The sequence below is a fragment of the Ilyonectria robusta genome (assembly GCF_021365365.1).
Source record: "Ilyonectria robusta strain PMI_751 chromosome Unknown BGZ61scaffold_1, whole genome shotgun sequence".
Classification (NCBI taxonomy): Eukaryota; Fungi; Ascomycota; class Sordariomycetes; order Hypocreales; family Nectriaceae; genus Ilyonectria; species Ilyonectria robusta.
This window is the reverse complement of record NW_025764435.1, coordinates 2,768,173-2,791,761: the sequence shown is the minus strand read 5'-3', so window position 1 is coordinate 2,791,761 and position 23,589 is coordinate 2,768,173. Positions and strand designations below refer to the sequence as shown.

General features: G+C 56.3%; 8 protein-coding genes across 8 annotated transcripts; 7 read left to right on the top strand and 1 right to left on the bottom strand.

The window, feature by feature from the left end:
- Positions 1–1,796: 1,796 nt before the first annotated feature.
- On the top strand, positions 1,797–2,752 carry BGZ61DRAFT_19588 (uncharacterized protein). The gene has a single exon (XM_046237857.1). It carries the CDS (start codon positions 2,213–2,215, stop codon positions 2,705–2,707), a length of 495 nt encoding a protein of 164 aa, XP_046112425.1. The 5' UTR covers positions 1,797–2,212; the 3' UTR covers positions 2,708–2,752.
- A 2,725-nt stretch (positions 2,753–5,477) lies between these two features.
- BGZ61DRAFT_19574 (uncharacterized protein) lies at positions 5,478–6,274 on the top strand. The gene has a single exon (XM_046237851.1). It carries the CDS (start codon positions 5,607–5,609, stop codon positions 6,141–6,143), a length of 537 nt encoding a protein of 178 aa, XP_046112424.1. The 5' UTR covers positions 5,478–5,606; the 3' UTR covers positions 6,144–6,274.
- A 539-nt stretch (positions 6,275–6,813) lies between these two features.
- On the top strand, positions 6,814–7,376 carry BGZ61DRAFT_438700 (uncharacterized protein). The gene has a single exon (XM_046244274.1). The coding sequence runs from the start codon at positions 6,939–6,941 to the stop codon at positions 7,149–7,151; it is 213 nt and encodes a 70-aa protein (XP_046112423.1). The 5' UTR covers positions 6,814–6,938; the 3' UTR covers positions 7,152–7,376.
- A 610-nt stretch (positions 7,377–7,986) lies between these two features.
- BGZ61DRAFT_471051 (uncharacterized protein) lies at positions 7,987–9,875 on the top strand (the record flags this gene model as incomplete). The annotated part of the gene is made up of 2 exons (XM_046248165.1): positions 7,987–8,503; positions 8,728–9,875. 2 exons carry the CDS (start codon positions 7,987–7,989, stop codon positions 9,873–9,875), a joined length of 1,665 nt encoding a protein of 554 aa, XP_046112422.1.
- A 2,284-nt stretch (positions 9,876–12,159) lies between these two features.
- Positions 12,160–14,451, top strand: BGZ61DRAFT_438696 (uncharacterized protein). Its single transcript, XM_046244273.1, has one exon. It carries the CDS (start codon positions 12,215–12,217, stop codon positions 14,393–14,395), a length of 2,181 nt encoding a protein of 726 aa, XP_046112421.1. The 5' UTR covers positions 12,160–12,214; the 3' UTR covers positions 14,396–14,451.
- On the bottom strand, positions 14,452–15,778 carry BGZ61DRAFT_438695 (NADP-dependent oxidoreductase domain-containing protein). The gene is made up of 3 exons (XM_046244272.1): positions 15,648–15,778; positions 15,007–15,552; positions 14,452–14,942 (listed from the first exon to the last, which is right to left on the bottom strand). Exons 1-3 carry the CDS (start codon positions 15,700–15,702, stop codon positions 14,554–14,556), a joined length of 990 nt encoding a protein of 329 aa, XP_046112420.1. The 5' UTR covers positions 15,703–15,778; the 3' UTR covers positions 14,452–14,553.
- A 1,573-nt stretch (positions 15,779–17,351) lies between these two features.
- BGZ61DRAFT_582739 (uncharacterized protein) lies at positions 17,352–19,047 on the top strand. The gene is made up of 3 exons (XM_046256295.1): positions 17,352–17,682; positions 17,931–18,366; positions 18,427–19,047. Exons 1-3 carry the CDS (start codon positions 17,533–17,535, stop codon positions 18,768–18,770), a joined length of 930 nt encoding a protein of 309 aa, XP_046112419.1. The 5' UTR covers positions 17,352–17,532; the 3' UTR covers positions 18,771–19,047.
- Positions 19,048–19,188: 141 nt separating this feature from the next.
- BGZ61DRAFT_19451 (DNA helicase) lies at positions 19,189–21,294 on the top strand. The gene is made up of 3 exons (XM_046237837.1): positions 19,189–19,739; positions 19,798–20,029; positions 20,092–21,294. Exons 1-3 carry the CDS (start codon positions 19,261–19,263, stop codon positions 21,208–21,210), a joined length of 1,830 nt encoding a protein of 609 aa, XP_046112418.1. The 5' UTR covers positions 19,189–19,260; the 3' UTR covers positions 21,211–21,294.
- The last annotated feature ends 2,295 nt before the right edge of the window (positions 21,295–23,589 follow it).

Below are 23,589 nucleotides of genomic sequence, written 5' to 3'. Positions count from 1 at the left end.
ACCTTCGAGAAGGCCCAGGGACATGGTCGGCGGAATGGCCATTCGGTCTCGCAGGGGTGAGAACCAGCGCTAGCTGGGGGTGACACCCAGACAGGGCACCCTTGGATACGGGCTGATTTCAAGCTGCCTCCACACTTGGTCGGTCGTTACGTCGGAGCATGGTGTATTGACTCGCGGTGAAGCGGACACACCATGTCTAGCTAGACGACTTAGGCCAACCTTGAGGGAGCTGTCAAGCCTAATTTGCGAGGCTCTTAGCAGCGGCCTCTGGGGTTGATCTGTGGACCTACAAGGCAGTCCCATGCTGATGAATGCATGAACGACACAAGAGGCATCCTGTCACTTGTCTGGGGGGCAGGACGTCAGCCGGGTTTCGGATACGTCTTAGCAATGACTAGACGACTCTTCTATCCGAGCCTTTCCTAGAAGATCCAGCAGAAGCCATGCGACGTTAGATTCTTGGCTGAGAGTCGCCACCGCCAGACGAAGTAATGAGGCCAACGACTCGTGAGCAATGCCGGGCTAGGGCGGAAGCATAGGCGATTGAGCCGCGGTGGACACACCATTGCTCAATGGCCTATAACGTGAGCTAATGAAGATGCGTATCTAGGAGGGGATCTTCCAGAATCATGTCAAAGTGTGGCCAGCCCCACGCTCAATGAGACAGGAAGGTGGTGGATTCGTTGGAATAGTATCGTCGCGGTGCATTTCGCCGGTCTGGAATCTGGGGAGCGTCCCAAAGGCCGGAGGACATGGGTGTTTGCGGTCCTAGTCCCCGTCGTTCTTATCAGCGAGATTGGCTGGCCACACGGCTACGTATCCGGGCCGTTGTCCAATTCCCAGCACCAGGATGCCAAGTCCCGCCGTCTTTTGGCCTCTGGAGGGGGCCCTGGGCTAGCGGGCTATTGAGACAGGACCACCATCAGGGTCCATCCATTGTCCCCCGGCCGAGCCAAGCTCGCTCGCTTCCAGGACGCCGTGCTGGGACCTCAGGATGGTACGTACTGCCGGGTCGAAAGGACCATTTTTGGGGGCTTGCGGCCCCAGGTTGATTGGAGGTGGTCAGGGTGCCGCGCCATCAATGACACCCACGCACGGTTGCAGGATTGAGGCAACTTCATTCAGTCAGACTGAGTTCTCGGGTCGGCGAAACTGCCCGGCATCTGCAGGCCGGGAAGAAGGAAATTTTTTCCTCGACGAGAGGTTGTTCTCTCATATGTAACCTCACGCCGTTGGTTGAAATCCCTGGGGTATAAGTCCGGGGTCGAGTGGTCGATGACAAGGGCCGAGGACCAACTGTACGACGGATCTTGTTGCTTGGTGCAGTCACATACGTTGTAGGACTTTAGTACTGGCCTGATCGGCGACGGCCCAACCACAGCTAATGGTGGCGATAGTCTGCCCCGAAACGGCTAGATGAGAGCGCTATACTCCCACGTCCTGCGGTTTGGGGTCGGGAGAGGGAACGTGATGACTCGTTGCAGATCGTTAGGTAAGTGCCCGCCGCATTGCTCGCACGTATCTCTATGCCACAATGCACCAGGCTGTGCGCAGCCGGTTCCGCGACGCCCAAACCCAGGACTAGCTAGTCACAGAGCTGACGACATCCTGGTACTTGGCCTGTGCCTCCCATCGGCCTACGGTGGTGTCGATAGCTTCAAAGCACGTTCCCTGGAGCTTATGCTATACAGGGAAGGCCGAAGAGTCGGCGAGGAGGATCAGTGGAACAGATAGGACCGGCTGGACCTTTGTTGTCAAGGCTTTGGTGGCTGGTTGTTGTGACGCTCGATGGCGATTAATGTTAGCGGATGAAGCAGCTTACAATTCTGGGAAGTTGGTGTGAGTGGCTCGGTGGCGACGGGTCAACGCGGGCAAAAGCTGGACGGGTGGAGGGTAGGAAGGTGGGATGGAAGGATGAGTGGCTGCCGTGGGCGGGTTGATGGGCGGATGAGGGTTGACAGATCGAAATCACAAACGGAGGACGGGCAAGCAGCGTTTGTGTGAGTGTTCACATTGTGGTACATACCTAGTGTGTGATAAGGCAGGCAGGCAGGCAAGTAGGTTGTGAGGAGGTATCGGAATGCCAATGGACGCATGTGGTTTGGCGGTTGGGGGTGCAGTTGCGCCCTCCAAGCTGAGGTAGGCTTGAAGGAAGTGACTGGATGGAGGACGACGCCATTGAAGGAACGGAACGCCACCGCTCTTCACATTCATGATTCGTTGGTGGCTCCCGGTACCTGCTCAAGTGTGCCAATGTGATAATGCGTTCGTGGCACCTTGCATTCTGCACAACGCGGACTGGTGCTACGGTGGTGCGGTGAGTGGCCACAACTGGCCGCCGTTCCTGTTCCTGCATAATGGCGGCGTCACAGGCGTCACAGGCGTCACAGTCTGCACAGCCTGCACCATGGGGGGGACCTGCACTGCAATCTGCAGCAGGACGCCGCTACCTATGCAAGGTACCAAGCAGCCAAGGCGAGGTGCACGAGGTGTCACCGCTGTGCCCCCCCGGCGGACCAGACGCAGGTGGGCGGTCACAGATGCGACACCGACAGTGAGGGCGACAGCGGCGACCAGGCCCCGTCTGGACTCGGTACCCGCCTCTTGGGATGAAGTTGACAGCCTCCAGTTTCAAGGCACTTGCCCGAAAGAGCAGGACGAGCAACGGGTGCAGCGAAGGCAGCGAGACAAGAAAAGAACCGCATGATGTGAGGACCACTTCTTCGGCGTTGACGAACACCCATGACCTGGTCCCGACCTGGCAGGATGATTCCCTGCGACATCGACTTCATCGCCGTTAGAGTGGTTCGGGGACGCTGGCGATGACTGCCTCTAGCGGCGACGATCGACAGCCGGCAGATGGATGAAGAGTCCCCGGTCCTGGAAGCCCTCGAGGGTATCGACGCGGGAGGGGTCCTGGGGGGCATGGAAGTCGTGGAGGCCCTGAGGCCTCAAGCCCTGAGAACTCAGGCAAAGCGAGGGCGTTATGCAGCTTCCTGAGTCGAGTCCCTGTACCAGAACGGTCAGCATCACCGCCAGGAACACCGCCAGCAACACCGCCATTATGCAGGCGCATGCACACTTACGCACTCGGCACACCGCGCTCGTGGTGCTTGTGGGAGGTGGGGGCTGCCGTTGCGAAATGAGCATGTGCGCGCTTTGTGCCGTGTTTGTGCCAGACACATGTCCACCCGCGGCCTCTTCCCCGCGCGCTATGAACGGAGTCCGCTCAGTTCCTGGCTAATGCAACGCCGAGCACAGCACCATCGATGACTTTTTATGCAGAGCTAGAGTTTCAGGTTCGGGATAACCTTGTGTGGCCAATGGGACGCGACCCGGCCGCTTAGCCTGCGATAGTGCAGCGGCCACAGTTCGGTGCGCGCCGTTCACAATCTGCCTGCGCTCGCCTGAGAGGCTTGCACCTATCTGCTCCCCCCACCTGGGCTTTCATCTGGTCTAGACGTGCGATGTGCACGTAGTACAGGGCGGACGGGCTCAAGAAGGGAAGGTGAGAAGATATGGACCCCGATCGACCAACGCCAAACCACACAGATAGAGTTCAGACGACGCCATGAGCATCGGAGAGAGACATCGAGCGGCCAGAGGGAGAGACATCAAAAAGGACACAGACTCATCATCAGATCATCGAGGCCGTCTAGCGGCCAACGCTAGATCCACGCACACGCTCCATGCCACAGGCTCGCCACGGGTTGGCGAAGATGTTTCACTTCCCAAATGCGACATCCATTGGTCCCCGCCGAAAACCCGGGAGCTTCTGGAACGTTGACGGCTTGAGGCCGACGCCGCGGACATTTTCTGGGGCCCGACTGTTGCAGGTCGTAATCGCGTCCAGGACGTCGGTTCAAAGAGAGAAGTTGCCCCGGTTAGAAGAGTGGGCGTTCGGTGCCATTTCCACGCTGAGCTAACCGACCCAAGGCATTGGGAATTGCAAGCCGGCTTCCAATACCCTTCTTGAACACCGCCTGCGAGGTTGGGTTGACAGGTCGTTAATCATGGGCGGGGGCCGGGCTGAAATCTATGCTCTGCTGCCCACCTCCCAGTCACTTGGGACGGGGGCCATGATTCGGCTCAGATGCTCTTTTACACCTGGAAATTCACGAATCCTGGCTGGCCGTTTGAACGTGCCCTCGCGGCTCAAGTGAGGCGTCCCAGGCTCTCTTACGATATGACACCACCATCGACAGACGGGGAGCGGGAGCAGGCGAAGCCACAAACGGCCGGAGCGTAGGCACAGTATTTGTTAGAGTTTACGACTAGCAGCGGGTTCAAGGAACACCCAAGCTCTGTTATCTGTTTGACACGAGGATGAGAGCGGCAGCGGGATTGGAAGCTGGGTTGTGCGCGTGCCATGGAACAGTGTGTTTTAGTGCAGATCTTGATCTGGGTGGTTCGCACCACCAGGCCTGCTGGAAATCCGACTCGGTGACCACGTTTGGAGGGAATGGCTGGCGGCCATGTTGAGAGGCCTGCGACCCGGTTCGCAGACCGCCGCCGTTAGTCGGTGGGCTCGGGGAATCGTCATGACAAGCCGTCGGCTGGGGTCCAAGCCGGGCCCAGTGCGAGAGGCGTTGTGGCCGCCGTCAACGCCGCCGCCGCCGCCGCCGCCGCCGTTGCCGTTTGTACGCTGCCCGCGGCCGGCGATGCATGCTGCATGGTGCATCGGTCTCGTGCGGTCGTGGGGACAGCTGAGCAGGATTCCCAGAATATGCAGCTTGGGCGGTGGCGGGAACCAGTGGACGAGGCCAATGGGCCTCACTTGGACCCGAAGAGGCACTGGAGCAGACGACAAGCGCACCCGAGCGCCCAGACCAGGCGGGAAAAAGCAATGAGACAAGGCGAGTGGCCGGACTGTGCCTCCCCGGAGGCCCAAAAGAGTTTGCCAGGAACCGCAATTGGCCGGGATCGGGGCCGGAACATACTGGATGCATCGCGGCTTGGTTTACTTGGGTCGAGCCAGGTGTTTTGGAGGGCGGCTCGCCGTCGTGAGTGGCTGGCCGGCTGTGCCATCATATTTTTGTGTGTTTCGTATTCAGCAGCACAACCTACCGTGGCAGGACGCCCTCCCAGTGGTTCTAGAGGCTACAATGCCCCAATGCCGCCCACGCAAGCCCCCCAAGCCCCAAGCCTCCAGCGGGCTGCACTGCGTAAGGTGCGTACGCCGCTCAGCGGGTTACGGCAATGCCACCAGTCCGAGACGCCCACTTACGCAACCTAGGTACCTGCTACGTATGTTGGCCGCTCACCTCATCGAGGCACGTCCTCACTCTGCCATATTGTCATCGTCACGCACTATCCACCGCCCACCTTACACTACCCACAATGCGTAATCCATAATCCACAACTACTGGTGCTGGCGTGCCCACACGAAGCCAGGTATAGTGCCATAGTGCATCAAAGACGGTTGGTACTGATTGTCCAATGCCCAAGTAGGTAGGTGCCCAAGGCCTCCGTCCCGCTATGCACCAACCATTGTGCGCGTTCGACGTCAGAGCTCACCGGGCTTGCCGCATAAAATTAATCCTGGCGGAGTCGTCGGTTTATCCCAACCCATTCGCGTTCTATCTTGACCTGGAGGGTGCAGTGGCATGACTGCTCGTATTTCTGACGCTGCGAGTGTCACCCTCCGCGACCGCATTGCGAGTTCTGTGGGCGGACTCGTAAACCAGTGGGAATCGTTGTGCGTATGTAACGGCGTCGGATACGTTATGGCATTGACGGGGATCCATGCCGGGTTGGGTCGTCCATGCGAGCGAGCAACTCAAATCAGTTCAACGGGCAGGCAAAATGCAAGGAAGGCGAAGGCAAAGGCAAAGGCGAAGGCAAGGGAAGCAAGGCAATCATTGAGCAGCAATCCATCAATCAATCAATCAAGAAAGCAATCATCCAAGAAAGTTCGGCCAGGCGCAGCACATGGAGCCAGCCAACGGCCAGTCAAGCCATTCAGCTCGCTGATCACCAACTGCCGGAACGGTTCCCACCTGTTTCGCTCGCGCCCGAATGGAATCAGACCCAACCAGAAAGTGACAGTGAGACCACCACCAGCGGGCTCCCTCCTCAACCTCGAGTCGGTGACGTCGAGCGGCGTCTCCCAAGCGTCCAAGCAGAAGCCTGCATCGAGGTGATCAGCGAGCGAGGCAGCGCGACGCCGGCGTCTGTACCTTGCATTGGCCGACTGGCGATGGGTCGGAACACAGCGCTCGAGGACGGGCGGATGTGACACGACATCAGCCCAGCGAATGGCTGTGCACATGTCGCGCCGGGCGAGTGCACAACACGGCCTGAGTGGACAAGTCAGAGTTGTGCACGGCCGTGATGAGCGAGTCGCGGTGATTCGCGGTGATTCGCATTGACTTACGAGGGCGCGGCCCTATCAGTGAGCGGGATTATGCAGCCATTGTGACGCGGTTTGCGTGCCACTTGGGACTTGGGACCGAACTGACGAGTGGGACTGCACAATGTCGCGCCCTCGACATATCTTGAGAGCGCGTCTGGTATCCGCGTATTCTACTGGCGGGTTGGGCCAGGGTGCGTGATGAGGAAACAGAGCACTTGAGTGGGAGAGGGAAGGGGGGGGGGGGGGCTGGATGGAGCAGGATAAGAGACAGGGCGAGCAAAAAACCGGCCGCTCGGGGGAGAGGATTGTGCGAGGTGTGGTGTGGGCTTGTGTGTGTGTGTGTGTGTTGACTTGTTGTGTGGACTGTGGATTGTATTGTGTGGATTGCTGGATTGTGGCCACATTCACAGACATGCATACGCACGCACAAGTACGAGACTGGGCCAAGAAACCAAGGCACAAGGTCTTGCACAAGCGACACAAGCGACGGCCGAGGGGGCCCCTACATTACGACACTACGGCGGTTCTCCGACACTGCTACACTACTGTACACTAATTTGCCCAGCTCGAGAATCAGTCGGGCATGGGTCTGTGTACGGGACTGGACTGGCTCCGAGCAGTGCTTCATATCGCGGCCCATCCGGGCGTCGAGGGCCGTCCAGAATTAGAAAGGCCTAGTGGCTGCGCCATGATGGGTGGTGTGGGCGGACGATACCAGGACACCACCGGGCCTCCACTACACGAGCCAGGGCCAGGCAGGGTCAGCCAGGGCCAACCTAGCCCAGGCCGCATCTGATGTTTCCCTTGCCCCAGACATGGTTGGACAGGGGTCTGGGGGACTCTGCCGTCTGGCCCGCCGGGTGGGATGCGGATGTGGATATGGACGTGGTGGATGTGGATCGTGGTGGATGGCCCTGCGTACCCACCCACCAACCCTGGCGCCGTCGAGTGAGACAGGACGTGGAGGCGACGGAGGGTTTTCCATCTGCCTATCGAGCCCTCTGCGTCGACCCGTGGGCGTCCAACGCCGGGCCTCGTCCTCGTACATATCAATCGATGGTCCCCGTGCCCTCCATCGCCCGACCTCTCCTTCACCCTAGGTATGATCGACAACCGTGTAGGATCTGGCGCCGTGTGAATCCTTCTTCTCTTTTATGACCTCCCGGTTCTTCCTTCTTTTGTGACTCGGTTTCTTTGCTCGGATATCCTCGTCTTCGAGAGTCCCTACACATTCATTACATCGCGGCCCTGTCGATCAACGTCTTGTTCCAGTCTTGTCCTGTTACATCTCGACCAGCTTGATCAGACACTTGAGTCCCATGTACAACAACATCCTCAACATCGCAACCACCCGAGTCACTCTATAGACAAAAGCTCTTGCTTCGCCAAAGCACTTGTCGTCCATTCACTCTCCGTCAAGGAACCGAACCACCACACCACCATCTTTAGGCCTGACTGCCGCTCCATCGCAAAACAACTGTACAATTACAATACCAAATACCTAATCTTTAAACAACAACCCAACGAAAATCACTAACACAAAGCCAAATCCAGAAGGTTTGTGCCACCTTGAAGTAACCAACACGAGCACCTGAGAGCCATGACTGACCCGATTTCCGCCTACAGCAGAGATGGAATCCACCATGATGCCTCCGGCCATGAGCCAAGCTCCCTTCTACTACTACAGCCCCGAGTCCAAGAACGAGGTGCAGCAACACGGCCACTTCTCTCCCCAGCAGCCCATGCAGCACCAGCAGCAGCAGCAGCACATCATGTATCCCATGGTCCCGACACTGCCCTCTACACCCGTCTACTCGCGACCCAACTCGGCCAACTCGCAACCTCCCACCCTCTACAGCAATGGCCCCGCGGTGATGACCCCCACTGCCTCGCCTCAGCCCATCTCTCACAAGTCTGCCATGATGCTGGAGCCTGAGATGTACGAGAACTCGTACTTCCCTTCCACCCCACCACTGTCCACCTCTGGCAGCACTATCGGCAGCCCCAACAGCTGTGAGGTGCTCCAGACCCCCATGAACCCCATGTTCTCGGGTCTGGATGGATTTGACGGTGTCAAGGAGTGCCTCGAGCCTGTTGAGGCCTCTGTCTTGGACTGGTCTAACTGCGGATCTCCTCCCATGACTCCTGGTAAGTTACTGTTCTTATTCTCAAGCAAACCACTGCTTTATGTTCTGCCCATCTTCTACGATTTGTTCATTACATCAAACACTGTCTCGTGCCTCACCCATTTTTTGGGCCACGGTAGTTGTTCTGTTCTCCGTTGGCGGCCGCTCCCCAAATCATTGTTGCGGCGGAGCGACATGCCGTGCGCTGTCATTAGTGGGGATTTCTGAGCTAACCGCGATTGGCAGTGTACCTTCAATCTCAACTTGGCAAGGTCCCCTCGCTTAACACCACTACCAGCGACCTCCTGTCAACACCCTCGCTGTCTCCTTCGCCAGCTCCCTACGCGCGATCTGTGACATCCCCGGACTTGGATGTGGACTTCTGCGACCCCCGCAACTTGACTGTCTCTGTCGGCGCAGCTGCCGCTCTCGCTCCCGAGTTTTCTTTGGCTCTGCCTGAGCAAGAGATCAAGGTTGAGCAGGTCACTGTCATCGCTGCCCCCAGCGCCCAGGCCGCCTTCGACTTCAACCCTGCCCTCCCTCACGGTCTCCCCACCTTTGAGGACTTCTCAGACCTCGAGTCCGAGGACGACTTCGTCAACAGCCTCGTCAACCTGACTGGCGAGCAGACCGCCAACGACATTGGCCGACCCCGTGCATGCACAGGCTCTTCTGTCGTCTCTCTCGGCCACGGCAGCTTTATCGGTGACGAGGATTTGTCTTTCGACGACAACGAGGCTTTCCAGTTCCCTACCCTGCCCAGCCCTCCCACTTCCGCTGTCTGCGAGGACATCCACCAAGAGAAGCGTATCAAGACCGACTGCTGCGCCGTGGCTCCCATCATGAACGTCGCTGCCAGCAACACCCAGTCTAGCGACGCCCAGGAGTGCTCCAACCACGCCGATGCTGATGGTGACTGCTCCGACTCCAACGCCTCTTCCGGCTCTGAGGGCACCCCTGCTGCTCTCCCCGCTCCTGCCAACCGCCGCGGCCGCAAGCAATCCCTCACTGAGGATCCCTCTAAGACCTTCGTCTGTGATCTTTGCAACCGCCGATTCCGCCGCCAGGAGCACCTCAAGCGACACTACCGCTCTCTCCACACACAGGAGAAACCTTTCGAGTGCAACGAGTGTGGAAAGAAGTTCTCGCGCAGCGATAACTTGGCTCAGCACGCACGGACTCACGGCAGTGGCGCCATCGTCATGGACCTCATTGAGGAAGGTCAAGTCCACAGCTATGACTCCAGCATGGTTTCACAAGCTACGTCAGACGACTACAGTACCTACGGCAAGGTTCTCTTCCAGATTGCCTCCGAGGTGCCCGGCAGCGCTAGCGAGATGTCTTCAGACGAGAGCAGTGACCTAAGCAAGAAGAAGCGCAAGCGCTCAGACTGAGCGGTGGCTTCACAGTCACAGCATGACAGACATGATTGAGAAAGTCAGCCGACTGTCTTAACATACGCCCGATACGACGCTGACGACCTTGTTCTTACTACTTCTCTTGGCCACCCGCGCGTCATTTCTGCGGGATAGGCAGTAGGGCCATTCACTTTCCTTGGGTATCACATTACCCAGGATAAAAGGAGCAAGCAAAAAAAGAGAGTGCAAGCGGTTATGAAATGCATTTACACCTTTCGAGTTCTTTGTATCAACACTTCTCAGAGAAGACCCTCCTTGCCACGCCTGAACGACATGGAGGATGCGTGTTTTTGATTTATTGTTTCGAGGTTGCATCACGGCCGCCACAAATTATCGCCAGAGCGGGCCTAGCATGGAAGGAGATTTTGAGTCTCCAGGGAAACAATTGGCGCGAAGGGCGGAATGATCCCTCTCGTTTGGAGAAGGGAGCTTTGCATTGTTGGGGAGGAGGCGAAGGATGAGGTTTGGCAGCGAGAAAAATGTCCACCAAAATTTGGCGGCTTGCCGTTCTTACGCTCATTGTAATCAACCTGGTAGCTGGACGCTGGTCCTGCCGGCTTGCTTGGACGACACTGCACTTGGAACCCGTGGGAGGAGGAGGGTCTTTGATGACCACCTTCCTGGCCACATTCTTGTGTTTACTTTTGATTCTTTGTCTGTCGTTTTCCTGTTGCTGGATCAGAGCTGTCGAGTGCAGGTGGCGTGCTGGTCACGACCATGACAGGCGCCTCATTCCTCACAACAATCATGTACACATTTAGAGAGTTTGACACCGGTCAATTTTATACAATGCTGCCACACATAATGTCTCTTTCATCTCTTCCGTGACATGATAGCATCAAACTCTTGCTCCAATGTCGCCGCTGTCGCTTATCAGGTTCATACTCAGCTAGAATGCTCCGATGGTGCCGCTTGCCAAGGCCTGGACTCGCCACACCTGAGTTGGTGCTCCGATGCGCCTTGAGTCATGGCTATTCTCACCTGTCATGTCAGTGCTTTGACGTCGACTAGGTATGAGTAGGCTCAGAGGCGTCAAAGTCAGCCGGGTAAGGCACAGCATGGGACGATCCGCCCGCGATGCCACGAACGCCTTAGTCCAGTAGATGCATCCACAAGTTGTCTTGGGTCGACGGAGAATTCAGTCGGGCCAAACCCAAGGGTTGTATCGTCGGAGTACTCCCCCCCCCCCCCCCCGCCGGCCATGCTCGTGCGACAAGGTGGCTAGCTGGGAAAACAACATAATGGAATTCCTCTAGGTGATTGGGGGTGCCACAGGTGGGTGGGCTGGTTCAGTCGCAACTAACTGGCGGGGTTGGTGCTCCGAATACTACGGGCGATCACCATCCGGAATCGATCCCCGCCATTGAGCTGAAGATGAGTTCAACGCCGGCGGTCTCGGGAGATTGCGTCAAGGATGGGACAGACCCCGACAAATGCAGTGACAACCTCGTGGCCCTCGCCAAAGGCCCGACACCCGTAAGGCACCCCCGTTGTTCGCTAGCTGGGGAGAGCTTAGCTGCGGCGTCCTTGTGCGAAGAGGCCGGCCTGCGAACGACGGTGTCGGCTAACAATTGCTAGCTGTGTTAGCCTGCAAATTAGCTTGCCCGGGTTTTGGGTATCCGGTGTTGACGAGTGGCTCCACCGACTCTCTGCCACCAACCTAAAACCTCGACTCTACATCTACAGTACACGCCAAGCTCAACCAAGGTTGAACGGAGCCGTATACCAATCGCGGCTGGTGCCGAGCAAGTGGCAGCCCGAGGCATTGACCCCAGGACGAACGCCTGCTGGATCGCCAAATTGCACTAGAAGTTCTCTCCTGGTTCCCTGTCCCCTCGTTCCCCAGCTACCTTAGACGGGATTGACTCGCCTGCTGCTCGCCAACCAAACTACCAACCAGACTACCACCCAACCAACCAACTGCTCTCGTCAGCGCCCGCAGCATGTCCTCCGAACGCCTCAATGTTATTGCGTTAATCTCAGGCGGGAAGGACAGCTTCTACAGCTTGCTCCACTGCATCGAGCGTGGCCACCGCGTCGTCGCTCTAGCCAACCTCTTCCCCGGGACCGGCACTGAGCCTGTCACTCCGGCTACCGGGGTAGGCATCCCGGCAGGTCTGCAGGATGAGTCGCGGCTGCGCTCGTCACACCCGCCACATGCCGTGAAGGCTGCATCCTCGTTTCCTCTTCCCCCGGGACTTCAGATCATTGACCCGGCGGAGTGGGTTGCGGCTGAGGCAGCCACCCGCGGCCACGGCCACGGCCACGGCCAAAGCCCAGAAGAGGAACCTTCCGAGAGAGACCTCAACAGCTTCATGTATCAGACAGTTGGCCATGAAGTCCTGCCCCTGTACGCCGCCGCCACGGACCTGCCACTGTATCGCTTGCCCATAGGCGGCCGCGCTGTCCACCACGAGCGGGACTACGACGCGACGGGCGCTCAGGACAGCGAGGAGACCGAGTCCATGCTGCCCCTGCTGCGGGCCATCATGAGTCGCCATCCTGAGGCCAATGCTCTGTGTGCCGGCGCGATCCTTTCGACCTACCAACGCACCCGCGTCGAGTCAATCGCCATGCGCCATGGCCTCGTACCCCTGGCCTACCTATGGCAGTATCCGGTCTTACCGCCCCCGTATCCCGCCACCGCCGCCGCAAGTGAGACCCAACTACTGATTGACATGGCCGGCGCGGGCCTGGAAGCACGGATCATCAAGGTCGCCAGCGCGGGTCTCGATGAAGCCCACTTGTGGGAACGTGTGTCGAGCGAGGATGGCGCCCGCCGTGTGAAGAGCGCCCTGCGTAAATTTGGTTCAGGCAGCGGTGCGGCTGCGCTTGGTGAGGGTGGCGAGTTCGAGACCCTCGTCGTGGATGGACCAGCGGATCTCTTTAAGAAGAGGATCAGCATACCTGAGCACGGTCGGAAGATCGTGCGTGAAGGCGGTGGTTGCTCATGGCTGATGTTGGGCGGCGCACGGCTTGAAGAGAAGGCAGATCCTGCACAAGACCTGACCGTGCGGACCCCTGATCTCCTCGACCCGAGGTTCAAAGCTATCCTGGACGACCTTCAGATCGGACCCCTGACCCAGGACTCTATGCAGAGTTTTCGATCATCACACCGATCGGCGTTATTGAGCGGTGGGAGCTCAGGGTCTGCAAGTGCCGACGTCGATGTGCTTTACTGGTCTGTTTTCGCTGAGCCCAGCTCAAGTGAGAGGTCGATCCAGGAGGAGACGATCCAGGTGGTGGAGAAGATCAGAGAGTTGGCATCTGCTGCCGCTCTTGATCCCTCTGATATCACGAATACCATTATCGTTCTTCGTCGCATGTCGGACTTTCCTAACGTAAATGGCGAGTATGGGAAACTGTTTCCCAAGCCAAACCCGCCTTCTCGGGTTACAATATCTTGCGGAGACCTACTTCCTGCGGGGACTAACATCGCTGTGTATCTCACCGCCCCTTGGTCTAAGAGGGCTGTAGACAGGAATGGATTGCATGTACAGTCCCGATCTTACTGGGCGCCTGCCAACATTGGCCCCTACAGTCAAGCTATTGACATGCCCGTCAACTTGCAGCAGGGAGACACGCCCGGCAACATGCGAGCCATAGGAACAGGTGTGCGGTCTATCGCTATCGCGGGACAGATTCCCCTGATTCCTGCCAGCATGTTACTCCCAACTCCTTCTGACACTTCGCACGATTTGCAGGTCGTCCTGGCTCTGCAACACTTGTGGAGAGTGGGACAAGAGCTCAAGGTTCAGCACTGGACCAGTTCCGTCGCATACTTCCCTCGAAGTGAATCCGTGACTGATATGGAGCGTAACGCCAAGGTTGCTGGCCTCGCATGGAAACGGGCTCATGGATCCCCCGAGGATGAAGATGACGAGAACGAACCAGACCCTTGGGATCTCAAGTACAATCCAGCGTACCAGACACTGGCAGGCAATGATGGGCATGAAGCAAGGCGTTCGGTCCCAGACTGGTCCATTCTTACACTCCGTCAGCAAAACGAACCTGAGACATGCATCCCCCCTATGTTTGCGATCGAAGTGGAGGAGCTGCCCCGGCAGTCTGCCGTGGAGTGGCATGCTCACAAGGGCCTGTCCAAGGTGGACGAGGGCAGCTTGGAGTTGAGCTACGATCCCGAAGTCGGGACTTCAGGTTGGACAGTATGGCGGTCTATTGTCAAAGCCGAGAAAGCCACTCTTGTTTACACCATGGTGTCTTGTAGTTTTGAACAGCAACTCGAAAGCCAGGCATTTGAGGATTTGGAAATGATGATGAACAAGGTCTATACGGACTCAATTCGACGCCTCGGATTAGAATTGGGTGTTCGGCAGTCTTATCTTGTCTACCTGGATGCCGTCGAATCTGAGGCGTGGGGACCTGCTGGAATCGCATCGGCCCGTCGTGCCATTATACCATGTCGATCGATGTGGTCTTCGTCTGGTGAAAGATTGAGAGTGGTGGCATTATTTGAGACGGCATTTTGTGCATGATATGATGACATGAGAGATGAGAACATGATACAATACAAAAGTTGTGATTTGGTTGACTATGGTTGCTATCTCTTATAAAACAAGTGCTTAACAATTATGACCAAGTCAAGAGGCCCAGTCACATAGCGCCAACGAGGACGGAATCTCGGGGGTCATGCCTAAAGATTTAGTAAGTCCATTGCTTGAGCAGGATAACGCGTCCCGGCTGTTGTGAACGAGGCCAAGATATCACCAATCTCGGCCATGTCCTTGTCGGTCAAGTCGAGGATGGTGGCATTCTCGCGGATACGGTCCGGGTTGGTGGACCCAGGGATGGGGATGATCTTGGGCATTCCTGGCTTGCAGGACAGGGCGAGGAGCCAGTTGATGGCAACCTGTCCTGAGGTGCAGCCTTTCCGCTGGGCGATGTCATCAACCTTGGCTACAAGCTCGAGGTTCTTCAACAGGTTGTCGCCCTGGAAGCGCGGGTGCGTCAACCGCATGTCGCCCTTGGGAATATCCTCGTGGGACTTGATCTTCCCACCGAGGAGACCTCTTCCTAGAGGAGCTGAAGCGAGGCGCATTAGTTCTGGCAATGTTCATGTCCTTGTTTCTCGGGGCTGGTGACTTACAATACGCGAGGACAGGGATGTTCAACTCTGCACACGCTTCAAGCAGGCCGTTGGTCATGGGCTCATTGTAGAAGAGAGATAGCTCCACTTCAACCGCGGTGATGGTGAACTTTGAAGCCGCCTCCCGCAGCGTGTGGGCGTTGATCTCACTACAAGAGATACCGCCAATCTTGCCTGCCTTGACATACTCGTCGATGGCAGCCAAGGTCTCCTCTACATAGTTGGCATTGGGATCCTTCCTTGCCGCCTCAAACTGGGCTATGGTACCCTTCGGGCCCAATGTTTGCAGGCACGCGTCGATGCTTTCACGGATGCCTTCCTTGGAGCCCCTGGGCTTGTAGTCGCGGCCGAGGCCGCCCTTGATGTTGACGACAATGCGAGCGGCGTCCTCTGGGTAACGCTCGAGATAGCGCCGCAGCAGAGCGGGCGAGTTGCCGTCTGGAGGACCGTAGAACTCGCCGCCGTTGAAGTAGTTGCAACCCGCATCAAGAGCGGCGCGGATAGCGGCGAACGCCTGGTCATCAGGGACAGCGCGGGCAGTGAGACCTGGTGAGAGGATGCGTGGTTAGAAATGAACGCTATATTGCTATGTTGTAGAGGATGAGGGGGGGGGGGGGGGGGGAGGGGGACGTGGTAATTACCCAGGAGACCGAAGCCAATGTCTCCGACTTCTTTTCCGGCGATCTTATAAGTCATGATGTTGAGGCGGTGTTATGGAGTGGTTGAAAGATGTGGTCGGTATTTTCGACTGAGGATGTTCAAGATGCTTTGCTGAGGAGATTTATTAAAACACAAAAGAGAGCTGCACCTATCCTATTTATGGCAATAATCTTTCTACGAGGCACCATAACCCTGATACTGTTTTCATGCTGTAGTCTCCTTCAAGGACCGGAGAGTGAGGAGTATGACGGAAGTAAGGCCATACCTCCGTGTACTTGGGTGCTAGTGTGGCTAGTGAAGAGCACTCGTGGCGCAGATGCCGAGATTGTTTTCCTAAAGAGGAATATGCTTCTTGCACTTGAACGCGCGCCACATTGTGGCCGATGGGGCACCGTCTTTATCTCCGCTAATAAGGCCCGGTGTTTAAGTTACAGGCCGGAGGATCAGAGGATGACGGGGCCGGTAGTGGGTAAGGGACCGGATTCTGGACGGACACAGCGGACAACACGGACAATATGGACAGCGCGGACGACACATGGTTTACTAGTATTGGTATTCACACACGAGAATATCAGTATTCGCACACCGGTACAAGTCCCTTGGCTAAAGCTCAGGGGAGACCAATGACGTAGTGTGCGTATTCGAATTCCGATACTTCAGGCTCATATTTGTCAATAAAATACACTTGATAAAAATCAATATCATGTAATAAAAAGATTTTAGTAGATAAACACTAAGAAGTAGTCTTTGAAGGATAAGATATGATTATTAGCAGGATTGAGGATGGAGTTACATGTGTGTACGAATAGCAATCCTCTTTTATGGGGCGCTGTCTGATTGGCGTTTTGCGCGGTGAAGATGAAAGATATACTGTGGACCGCATGACGTAGTAGGCCGTGCCTCTCTCCGAGACATCAATGAAGATCCGATTGTACAGATTCCGCGCAGAGTTATCTCTGGCGTGAACTTGCTTCTCAGCGAGCGGCCGACGAGAGATGTACACTATGAATTATTATTATTAGGGTACCGCGGCTAGGCTCGGAACTGCAGCGTGAAGCATGTAGCCCGTGTTAAGACTGGCGTATGACTGGTGCATCAAGAGGCTGGGTGAGCACATGGGCCCATTGGTCCGGGTCGTGTGATGTTGCTCCTGTGTCAGATGATGAACTGGGGGCCTGGGGATGCGCAGAGCTGCATTGAGTCGAGGGGACTCGGGATGGAGGCGATGGAGGCGATGATGAAGCTGTGGTACTGGAGTTGAGGGTGAGGAAAAACGAAACAATGTGTAAGATAACAACCAGAGCCGTTATCGAGCCGTTATCGAGCCGCTTGACGTATAAACCAATCCCAGACGGCTGTAGTGGTTGACGTGCTCGCGCTTCCTTCTGGTGCCATCTGTACTGCTCTCACTACTTCTCACTGCTCAACACCATCCCCAGAGATCGGGGCCTTGGCAGTGGTCCACCGTAGGGGCTTATGGCCAGTGAGGGCCACTGAAGGCCAATAGCAGTCAACCCCCCCCCCCCCCCATGCAGTGCTACCCTGAAAACCTAAAAGAAAACTGCCCGTCCTGGTACGATATAGCGGCCTTGCCCAGTCGGCTTATAGCGCCCGTAGCGCTCTCAACAGCCTCGGTTGGTCCCTACGAATGACAGATGGCGCACAATCTGCCACTAACCACCCCCCCGGCCCTTCCTGCAAACCCATCCTGCATAGAGGAGCCCTGCATCGGCTTGTGCTCTCCGTATCTTGCTTCCACCAACGATAACAGACGCTGCAAAGACGCCATCCCAGCTTCGCGTGCGCGATTGGGAAAAAGCTCTCGCCATCGCAACGCCCCCGGTCCCGCAATCGGGAACGACATCAATGGCCGAGGATGAGGCTCCCAAGCCACCGGATCCCGTCGTCCCCGCCTTGACGCGATCATCTACGGGTGGCTCGCTCTTGGGCAGGACCTCGTCTTCCATCAGCTTTCACCGTTCACCGACCACTGAGCGCATCAACGAGATCCTCGAGGTAGGCTTGCACTTCTATCCTTGTCCCAATTGTCTCGGACGACCTGCGGCGGCTTCTTGGTGGCTTGCTTTTGTATCATCAGCTCTCCCAGCTTGGGTTAGCTGGTGTGCTCACTTACTTCCCGCCTCGTCGATTTCCCTAACTCGCACCTCGGTTCTTGGGGCCCCAAGACATTGCACTTGCACAGATATGGACTCGAAGAACGCACATAGGAAGATATAATGCTAACAATCTTTGTCAATTGGCAGAACGCTCGTGAACGCGCCGAAACAATGGGCTCCGGCGCCGCACCTCCCAAGTCTCCCCGGGCTCCCGGAAGCCCCGTCAACCAGCACCCGTCTGCGAACTCGGCTCGCCTCCCCATCCCCGAAGACAGCAGCGCCGACGAGATGACGGGCATCATGTCCCGAGGCTCCGACCTCAACTACCAGGCCATCCATACCACAAACACCAACGGCTCTGGGCCTCGCGTCCGCAAGAGCTCCTCCCGGGGCTCCCGCCGCTCACAGCCCGTCTCCAGGCACTCCGACGCCTTCCCACCCACCTCCCTCCCTGATATGGAATACACCCGCCAGGCTAAGCCTGAGGAGAAATGCCAGCCGTGGTGGAAAGCCCAGCTGCAGAATTTCCAGTCCATTGAGCTGGAGAATAAGGGCAGCGTGGCGCGGGATCACCTCGCCATTGGTATGCTATTATTCCACCGGAACTTGCCATCAACTTACTAACACCCCATGTGCGTTGTAGAACGGACATTCCTTGCGTGGCTCCGAACTTCCCTCGCTTTTGCCTCTATCGGTATCGCTGTCACGCAACTGTTTCGCCTCAACACATCCCTTAGCGAGGGTAAACCAAATAAGAACACAGAAACGCTGCGACATATGGGCAAGCCTCTGGGAGCTACGTTCCTCGGCATCAGTATCCTGATTCTGTTCCTCGGCTATAGGCGCTATTTCCAAGCCCAACACTGGGTCATGCAGGGCAAGTTCCCGGCCAGTCGTGGGACTGTGACTATTGTTGCCTTTGTGGCGTTTGCCATCATGGTTGCCTCATTGGTGGTGGTAATTGTTATACATCCGTCCCCGACGTAGTAGGCGTGCCCTGTATTCATTTTCTGTGACATACTTCGTGAGCATCATTATATATGGCATGGGTTTAGGATTCTGGGAGCGATGTTTTGGTCCGGGACGGTATTGTGGAATGATTTAGATGTTCGATGCATATGTTGGAGGAGCTTTTGAGCGGGGCATGCGTCATGACTTTGATACCAGGGCGGTTGTGCGTATGGCTGGAACTAATTCCTACGGCATGATTTAAATGGACTGTTCTAAGCTGCAATAGCGGTACTAAATGGTTGTTTGAATACCCGGTGACTGGGATATGTCCTAATTTATTGGTGTTGTTGATGGTGACTTGTGACGATTCAGGCGGAGATGTTTTGGCTGTGGTGGGGTTCACCTCCAACGACATCCCACTTCATGCCTCCCTCCTCTTACTCACATACTCACCCGCCCACCCACTCTCCATTCTCCATCTCTCCACCCCTCGCCATTTTGCATTTCCCTCTTTAGCCTTGCAGCCATGGCCCCCAAAGACCCCGTTGATATTCCCGCTTTCGCCAGCACACAGCTCGCCCTGCTGGACCAGGAGCTGCAGAGCGAGATCCTCGAGACGAGCAGCCTCATTGCCAACCACAGCCCGACGGGCCTGCAACGCGCCGGCCTGGCCCTGACCAACCTCGTAGTCTCCGCTCAGCGCACAGGATTCGGCGGCCGCTCCGTGGTGGAGCTCGGGCCGGACGCCGCCACGTCCCGCTCCGGCAACGACGAGCTCCCGGAGCACGGCCTCCGGACCGGCGACATCGTCCTGGTGGCAGAGCAGCCCGCCGGGAGCGCCAAGAAGCGCGAGGTCAAGGAGCTGGAGCGCAAGGGCGCCCGAGGCGTTGTGACCAGAGTGCAGAGGACGTATGTGGGCGTTGCGCTGGATGAGGGCAAGGAGGAGGTTGCGTTTTCGGGGAGGGTGTGGGCGGTCAAGTTGGCGGATGAGGTCACGTATCGACGGTATGAGAGACACTCGCTATATTTGGCTACGCAACGTGCTGATATAGTTCCTTTGAAGGATGAACTGGACAATGGAGAAGCTGCAGAAGATGGTCGAGGCCGAGTACTCCAGCTTCATAAGAGTTCTCTTTGGACTGTCCAGTCCATCGCCAGTCCCCCGAGACCTGGCCACCGATGCTGACGTGGGAAACCTTGAATGGGTTGATCCAACCCTCAATGATTCTCAGAAAGATGCCATTCGGTTTGCATTGAGCTCTCGCGAAGTGGCCTTGATTCATGGCCCTCCGGGGGTAAGTCGAGCTCAACGTTGAAAAATGTATGTTTGTCAAATATTCTGCTAATACTCCGCTAGACTGGCAAGACGCACACGCTCATTGAGCTGATTCTGCAGATGATCAAGCGAAACCAGAGGGTACTAGTCTGTGGCCCTTCAAACATCTCTGTGGACAACATTGTCGAGCGTCTCTCGCCACACAAGCTACCTATCCTCCGGCTCGGACATCCCGCCCGCCTTCTACCTTCGGTAGTCAACCACTCGCTGGACGCCCTCACTCACACATCCGAGGCCGGAGCTATCGTCAAGGATGTGCGGACCGAGATGGACGCCAAGCAGGCTTCCATCAAGAAGACCAAGAGTGGCAAGGAGCGCAAAGCTATCTATGCAGACTTGAAAGAGCTGCGGAAAGAGTATCGCGAGCGTGAGAGGCGGTGTGTTAGTAACCTTGTCGGCGGGAGCAAGGTTGTTCTTGCGACTCTTCATGGTGCCGGTGGCTACCAGCTGCGCAACGAGGACTTCGACGTCGTCATCATCGACGAGGCGAGTCAGGCTCTCGAGGCTCAGTGCTGGGTGCCGTTACTCTCAGCTAAGAAGGTCGTCTGCGCTGGCGACCATCTGCAACTCCCCCCTACCATCAAGTCTGCAAACTCCAAGGTCAAGCTGACATTAAAAGAGGACGTGAAACCCATAAAGGGCGCGACGCTCGAAACCACACTCTTCGACCGACTCCTGGCTCTGCATGGACCCTCAATAAAGCGGATGCTGACTACCCAGTACCGGATGCATGAGAACATTATGCGTTTTCCATCCGACGAATTGTACGAGTCGAAGTTGGTTGCGGCAGATGCAGTGAAACAGCGACTCCTCAAGGAATTGGACTACGAGGTCGAGGATACCGAAGACACCAGTGAGCCTCTCATCTTCATTGATACTCAGGGTGGCGATTTCCCGGAGAGAAATGAGGAAGATGACAGAGACAATCCAAAGAAAGGAAGGGGAAGTTTACACGGAGAGAGCAAAAGCAATGAAATGGAGGCCGCGCTGGTCAGGCAGCACGTAAAACAACTGGTTGAAGCCGGGGTGCGACCCGAAGACATTGCCGTTGTGACCCCATATAACGCCCAGGTATGTTCTTCAGGCTGGGGGATCCATGTCTTGCAGAACAACAATTTTGACTTATCCCCAATCATCTAGCTTGCCGTTCTCGCTCCCCTCAAGGAACAGTTTCCCGGCATTGAACTAGGCAGTGTCGACGGCTTCCAGGGTCGCGAGAAGGAGGCTGTAATCGTGAGTCTCGTGCGAAGCAATCCGGAAGGGGAAGTGGGCTTCCTGGGTGAGAAGCGCCGACTTAATGGTGAGAGCATGATCCCTTCGCCAGCCCCGTTTTTTGCTGTCTGTTTTCGGAGGAAACATCGTTCGAGGATGGTCTCGAAGCTAATGCGAGGATTCCTAGTGGCAATGACGCGCCCGAAGCGTTCTTTGACGATAATTGGAGATTCGGAGACGGTTCAAAGGTGAGAACGATGTACCCCTTTCATGCTGAGCCTCCCAGCTGCAGTTTTAGCTCAACGAGAGTCTCCGGGAGGGTTCTATCCCCACCTTATGACGGAGTCTTACTGATGCGCTTGTATCACAGAGGGAGTAGTTTCTTGAAGAAGTGGATGCAGTTCCTCGAGGACAATGCCGACCTGCGATATCCAGACCTGTCGACGGTGACGCAGGAAGGATGAGAGCCTCGCTTGAGGTCATTCGTACACGGCAGGTCGCTTCTATTCGCGACGCCTTACTCCCAACTGAGGACCGCATTAGCGCGACATATGTCTGGGCCATATTGATCGACTTATAGCCCGAGGCCCTTGCTATTATTGGAAACTAAACAATAAGAAGCTGTCCGTTTGCTTGGATCTCGCTCCCGTAGATAGTCGAGTAAAGGCACTGGTGCTTGAGGTTGATGATCATGGAGGGTGGAGTCAAGGAGACCCCTGGAGACAAAGACACACTTCCTTTTTAGGAAACGGTCTACCGGTGTCCTGTAAGCCCCCGAAAGTGTGGTTTCTCCTCTGGTTCGTGTCGCCGATGATTCTGGGAGAGTTGTGGGCGTTTAGTTGCTCAAAAAAGTCGTGCTCACCATCCCTGCATTTGTTTCAGGTCATCCATTGCGGGACCAGTCGTGGGGGTTTGGTATCCCTGTCCCGGTTCGGACGCTATTTTCAACGGTTTCGTCCCCAGGAAAGGATGAAAACCTTGGAGTCTTGTCAAGCAGGCTTCATCAAAATTGCCCGTTGAGATGACGCACCCCAAGAATGAGATTGTAGTGAGACACAGAGGTGGTGACCAATCCGAATTCGTCGACCCGAGGCATTCCAGAGGCTCAGCCGTGCATGAATGACGCGAAGGCGTTGAGACATATTAGACCATCGCTCCTAAACTGGTAAAGTCAGAGAATTGATGGATCGGCCGTGGCCTCTCCATGTCCGGGTTGTCCTGGAAAGATGAAGTGTGGATGCATGCGTCCCAGCCACCTCGGCTCCATCAAGTACGCATGAGAGGAGACAGATATGAAAGCGACGAAGAATTGGCTCACCGAGAACCCCGGCAAAATTTGGCATTTGCTGTTCGCCAAGTTGGTTGCCGGTGGCGCCGTCATCTTTGCAGGACTGGACGACGCCGTTGTGTCGGTTTCAGGGACCCCTGACCTTGAGTTAAGTACGTGGCATGCATTTGGCGAGTCGCCGGAGCTAAGCAGCTTACTGTCCCATCTGCACAGCATAGCGCTTATTAGTATAATTAGCCACTAATATCTATTGCGCACCAGGCCATGAGCTGGAAGATCTGTTGACGCTGCAGTAAATCAAACCACGCACGGGCGAGTCCAAGTTGAGGAGGTTAGTGTCAGTGCGTAACTTACGTTGTGGAGAGATACTTTGATATGCCTGGCCAGTGGCGGATAGGATTCGCTCTAACGGGCGCCGCCAGCAATAATAAGGAGCTCTATACGACATATATCAGGCTGTCAGTAATCTTTGCTGAGTTGGCCGTGTTGAAGATCGCTGTTGAGGCCAATTGGGACGACGTATGTGATGCGCTTGGTGATGAGCTGTCACACCGTAGCTACATGCTGCTTGGTGCAGAGCCTACCGATTTGATGCATTGGAGCCTACCGGCAGGGATTGGATCCGGAATGATAAAGCTCAGGGCAAAAAGAAATAAAGTCGGGAACGCGGTAGTTGCTTCAGATGAAAGCGGAATCGCGTTCTGTAGTGTTCTGAGACCCGCCGCATCATGAGTGAGAGCCAGGGAGTCTGCTGGCCGAGTCCACACACGAAGCGGAACTGGAGTGTTGGTTGCTTTTTGCGGCGCCACTGACGCGATGCAAGTCACTTTGAGGAAACCCAGTCGGGAATTTCGAGGGCCTGGAGCCAACGATGGCTAGGGCTTGGCGAGGCTAGACTTGGAACGCTGTCGCATGTGGTTGCAGCGCGGAGCTTGCTGCAGATGCTGGAGACAATTGGTTGGGGACGGCTGGAGGTTGAGGGGCTTCGAGGCCTCGCCATCTCGCGATCTCGGAGGAAG